Here is a 5119-nt window from a genome sequence, read left to right on the forward strand (position 1 = left end):
TTGCTAATCATATGCAATGTAGTCTTTGTAATTAGTGTTGCGTAAATTGACAAATCGACAACAAATAGACATGCTACCCAAATCAACAGGCTAACAATAAGTTCAAAGATCATGCTACCTAAAGCGATGAGTTGGAAAGAATTTGTAGATCATATTGCCTATACTAGCAAATTGGTACTAAATAGAGGGTCGTGCTTCTCGATGATCGTAGACAAGTAGGAAGCAACAAAAAGAGGACAACGTGGACTTAAGGATGCTTCTAAGATTTACTTACATTCTCCTAAGAAATGACTTGTAAGGTTAACATATACCTTTTGTATCGTTATCCATGTGGGCAATAGTGACATCATGGTTGAGAATTGTTTCAAGAACCACAATTTCTTCATCATCCTCATTGAGGGAGAGACCACCTAGGGTAAGTCTATAGGGGTATTGTCTTCACAAGCTCACATGGAAGGGTTGTGTATCTTCAAGTGCATGGGTATGCGAAGAGAACCGCATTGTCATTGGTCTTTTAAGTATTTTGAATCGACCAGAAAAATTAGGGAGTAACTTCAGGGTGCTTTTCTATGCTGTGTGGTCTATGTTTCTCTATTCTAAGGTAGACAAGGTCATCTTCTTGAAAAGGAGGTCTCCTTTTCTTATTTGCTTGTACTATATCATACTTCATCTTTACATACAAAGAGAGGATCATATTCCTTGATGACCCATGCATGGCTGACGCATAACGGATCTGCATCCTTAGAGGGCCCCTCATATCTGATCTCTCACACTGGGCGCACATGTCAATAAAGCCATGTTATTCTTAATAGACACCTTTCACACTCTATTTGAAACTGCTTTGTAGTTTTGTACCCTTTCAGATAATAAATAGGTCTTTCATGGATTCATTGAAGGTCCCATGTAAGGGGAGTAGCCTTTGTCCTTGCCTTGTGTCACTTTTTTGTCTCTCATCTTCTCCCTCGCATGCATGTGCAACAACGTGCTAGTTTTGTCTCGTGCTCTCCCTCTCACTGCTTGTGTGCTTCACAGGCCATTGCATACACATGATTTTCAATGTATGCTCTTCATATGCATTAATTTCATGTATTTGCAGGGCCCCCACCTGTTGCACTGCATGCTTCCACCACGCTTATTCAATAAAGAGGAAAGCTTTAAGCTCAGAACAAGCAAACAAGGAGGTTTTCAAATACACCATGTTGGAATACTCACTGCAACAGATACCCTAACAGCCATATGCTTGGCTATCGTATCTCCAAAAATACTACAGATCATTGGTGGTGGACTGAGAAAAGGAGAAAAGCTGTAGCTACTGCTTCTATCGGGCATTTTTAGCAGGCTAGCTGACTTTGCCCTCAAACTCAACCACTGAGACCAATTCAACTTTCATAACGCCCGATCATGTCGAGTTTTGTATTCTTGAAAGCCGAGTCCAGATACGGCACATATCCTTTAGCTTTTGCCAAAACATGCATGTGTTTGAGCATGGGAAGCAGCCGTGCACTCTCACGGTGGAGCTTGTCCTCCACAACAAACTCAAACACTTCATTGTTTACCTCGATCCAAGCTTTCCCAGGCAATTTCCAGGCCCCAACACACCTTCGAAGCTCTTGTGTAGCAAAGAAATCCTCCCATTTTTCAGCTTCAGCATATATGTTTGACATGATGGTGTACCCAGCAGCTGCATTGGGATTTAGTTCGATAATTTCATGGAAGCATGCCCTTCCAAGGTCAGTTTGCCTGTATGTCTTGCAAGCAGCCAGCAGAGACATCCAACTAATGACGCTAGGTAAGACGGGCATACTACCCAGCATTTTTCCAGCATCATTTAAGCATCCTGTCCTCCCCAAAACATCTACAAAGCAATTAAGATGTTCCACTTCAGAGTCCCTCCCATCTGCTTCTGTTATGATTTGCAGAGATTGATGAGCTGCAGCTACCTGGCCTCCATGACTACAAGCTGCAAGGACGTTGGTGTAGGTAGTCCCAACTGGACACATTCCTTCTGTTTTCAGATCAACTAAGCATTCTTTGGCTCGCTTCCAATCACCATACTGTGCATATCCACCAACCATTGCATTCCAAACTGCAATACTTTTGCTCCGCATGTCGTTGAACAGCCTTTGTGCATCCTCTAAATGCCCAAACTTTGCATACATGTGAACAAGAATGGTCCCAATGGCCATGTCAGCATCAAAACTGTTCTTGACTACTTCCATATGAACCAACTTGCCCTGTACCAAGGCCCCAATGCTGCAACACGCCTTCAGCACGGATAGCAAAATTACCTGATCCGGCTGCAACCCTTCTGATTCCATTTTCCAATACAGCTTGATAGCTTCAAAGTTATTTCCATGAAGAGCATACCCTGTAATGATTGCACCCCAAGAGACCAATCCACGGTGTGGCATTTGGTCGAACAAATCACGAGCTTCCTCCAAGCTGCCGCACTTGGCATACATGTCAACAAGAGTACTTCCAACTACCATACTTGGTTGAAAACCATCTCTGACTAGCTGCTCATGAATCAGTCTCCCATCGTCTATTGCACCCAGGCTGCTGCATGCTTTCAAAATGCATGAGAAAGTGATTCTGTCTGGCATCAGCCCCTCTTGCTGCATTTTGTCAAAGAGTTCAATGGCATATTGGTATTGACCTTGGTGAACAAACCCAACAATCATCGCATTCCACGACACAACATCGCGGTCAGACAGTGTTTGGAAAACTTTACCAGCCTCCATTAAGTTTCCACACTTCGCGTACATATCAACCAAGGTGTTTCCAATGATCACATCAAGCTCAAACCCACCCCTGATTATCTGATTGTGTACAATCCTGCCATTTAGCACATCTTTCATTAGTCCACATGCTTTTAATACACTTGCGAAAGTGCTTTTGTCTGGCTTCAAGCCCTTTGACTGCATTTCTACAAAAGCCTCAAGAGCATGACGACCATGCCCATGCTGTGCATAGCAAGCAATTAGTATGCCCTGTGTTCTATCGTCTTTGATGGCCAACTTATCGAAAACCTTCTTTGCAGACAAACAATCCCCACACTTGGCATACATATCTAGGAGTGTATTATTGACAATCGCATCTGAAGAGAGATCGAATTTGAGTATTTGATCATGCAGTAACCTACCCTCCCTTAAAGCTTCTAGACTTGCACATGCCGTCAATGTGCATGAGAAAGTGGCTTTGTCTGGCTTCACACCTTCTTCCCGCATTTTGTCGAAAAGATGAAAAGCATGGGGACATAGCCCAGCACTAGTGTAGCCTAATATCATGGCATTCCAACAATATACGTTCCTCTCAGGTAGACCGTCAAACACAGCCTGTGCCTCATCAACCATCCCACTTTTTCCGTACATCTCCACAAGCACACTTCCAATTGAGGCATCTGCATCAAATCCATAATTAAGGATAAACCCATGCAATGAGTGGCCTTCTGTTATGTTTCTGATGTTACAACATGCCTTTGCAGCAAACAAAAGTGCAACTTTTCCAGCGTATACTCCCATGTCTTGCATTCTTTTGAATAGCATAAGGGCCTGGACATCATGTCCATGTTGCACATAGCCAGCAACCATTGTACCCCATGTCACTAAGTTTCTGTGTAATAAGCAATCAAATGAATAACGTGCTTCTAGCAGTCTGCCACAGCTAATATACATGTCGATAATGGTGTTCCCAACCACAGTATCGAACTCCATTCCACCTTTTATAATTTCTGTATGTATTAGCTTCCCTAATTCAACAGCAGTGATGCTTCCGCATGCTTTTAAAATACAAGAATAAGTGACTTCGTCTGGAACTACACCCTCAGTCTGCATCTTATTAAATGTCTCAATAGCCTGAAGGCCCTTCCCATGTTGAGTATATCCAGCTATCATGGTTCCCCATGAAACCACATCATGGGATGGTGAGGTATTAAACACATTCCTCGCTTCATCTAAGCTACCGAATCTTATATACATGTTGATTAGCATACTTGTAAGCATTGGATCTAATTCAAAGCCAGTTTTGACAATATCAGAGTGGATAAATTTCCCTTGATTTGTGGCTCCATTAGTGTAGCACACTTTCAAAATGGATGAATACACAATGGTGGATGGCGCGAGATCCTCCTGCCCTGCTTTCTCATACACCTTAAACACAGTGTCTGTTTGTCCCAACTTGCAATGAGCTAATATGATGGCAGTCCATGTATAGCTGGTTGGTCTGAGTATCTTGGAAAAGACTCTGCTGGCATCAAGCAAGTTCCCATACATTGCGAATGACCGAATGACATGGTCCCCAAACTTGGAGATTGAATCAAGCCCACGCAGAGCCAAGAGGCAATGCATTTGCTGGCTAGCAGCCCGTGCTGATTTACTCTTCGAGAAAATTCCTCGATGATCGTACACAGCATCTTCGGTGTCCCTATGCACCTGCCTGCCAGCATTATATGTTCTGCGAGTCTGTTGGTCCATGATGCCCACATTATGCATATCCTCTTCATGCGGGAGCTCCTCATCTTGTAGAAGGGAACCGACATAAAAGGCTTCAGAAAGTGAAGAAAATGGAACCCTGAATGTTTGCAAGGGAAGCCGATTCTCTGCATGATGAGAAAATATAAACTTTTCCAGCTATCACACCTGATGGTGCAAGGTCTAGGGGGGGTATAACAAGCTTGCTTTGATCAAGGAATCTCTATAGCGCCTGTCCATCAGAAACAATGGCATGCTTAACTATTCACCCACGCACAGCCGTGCGCACTCCTGCAGTTTCCGCAACATGGCGGCATAATCAACACACGATTGAAGTCGTTAACTCGAAACCTGTCGAGACAGAGAGAGAGACACAGAGAAGAAGAAGATTTCGACTTTTGAACTCAAGACGAGTTAGTGAAGAGGAAATTGGGACAACCAAGGAAAATGAAGTTGGATCACAGGGAAAATGTGTTTTCTTTGTTTTTTTACCATAAGAAAGGTGAATTGTACTAGAAAAAAGATAAGTTATACAACACAGGATCCCAAGGAAGGGGTTCAGAGTAGGCCTCTTTACAAAACGTCATTGGATCACAAATACATAAAGGGTTGAAGCATCCGAGATACCATTTACAAAAAACCCATGCAGA

General features: G+C 43.1%; 1 protein-coding gene across 1 annotated transcript; it reads right to left on the reverse strand.

Annotated features, from left to right (window-relative positions):
• Positions 1 to 215: 215 nt before the first annotated feature.
• On the reverse strand, positions 216 to 4910 carry LOC147451421 (pentatricopeptide repeat-containing protein At4g04370-like). Its single transcript, XM_086520330.1, has one exon. It carries the CDS (start codon positions 4488 to 4490, stop codon positions 1380 to 1382), a length of 3111 nt encoding a protein of 1036 aa, XP_086376456.1. The 5' UTR covers positions 4491 to 4910; the 3' UTR covers positions 216 to 1379.
• Positions 4911 to 5119: the final 209 nt, after the last annotated feature.

The sequence above is a fragment of the Adiantum capillus-veneris genome, chromosome 9 (assembly GCF_014529385.1).
Source record: "Adiantum capillus-veneris isolate H3 chromosome 9, ASM1452938v2, whole genome shotgun sequence".
Classification (NCBI taxonomy): Eukaryota; Viridiplantae; Streptophyta; class Polypodiopsida; order Polypodiales; family Pteridaceae; genus Adiantum; species Adiantum capillus-veneris.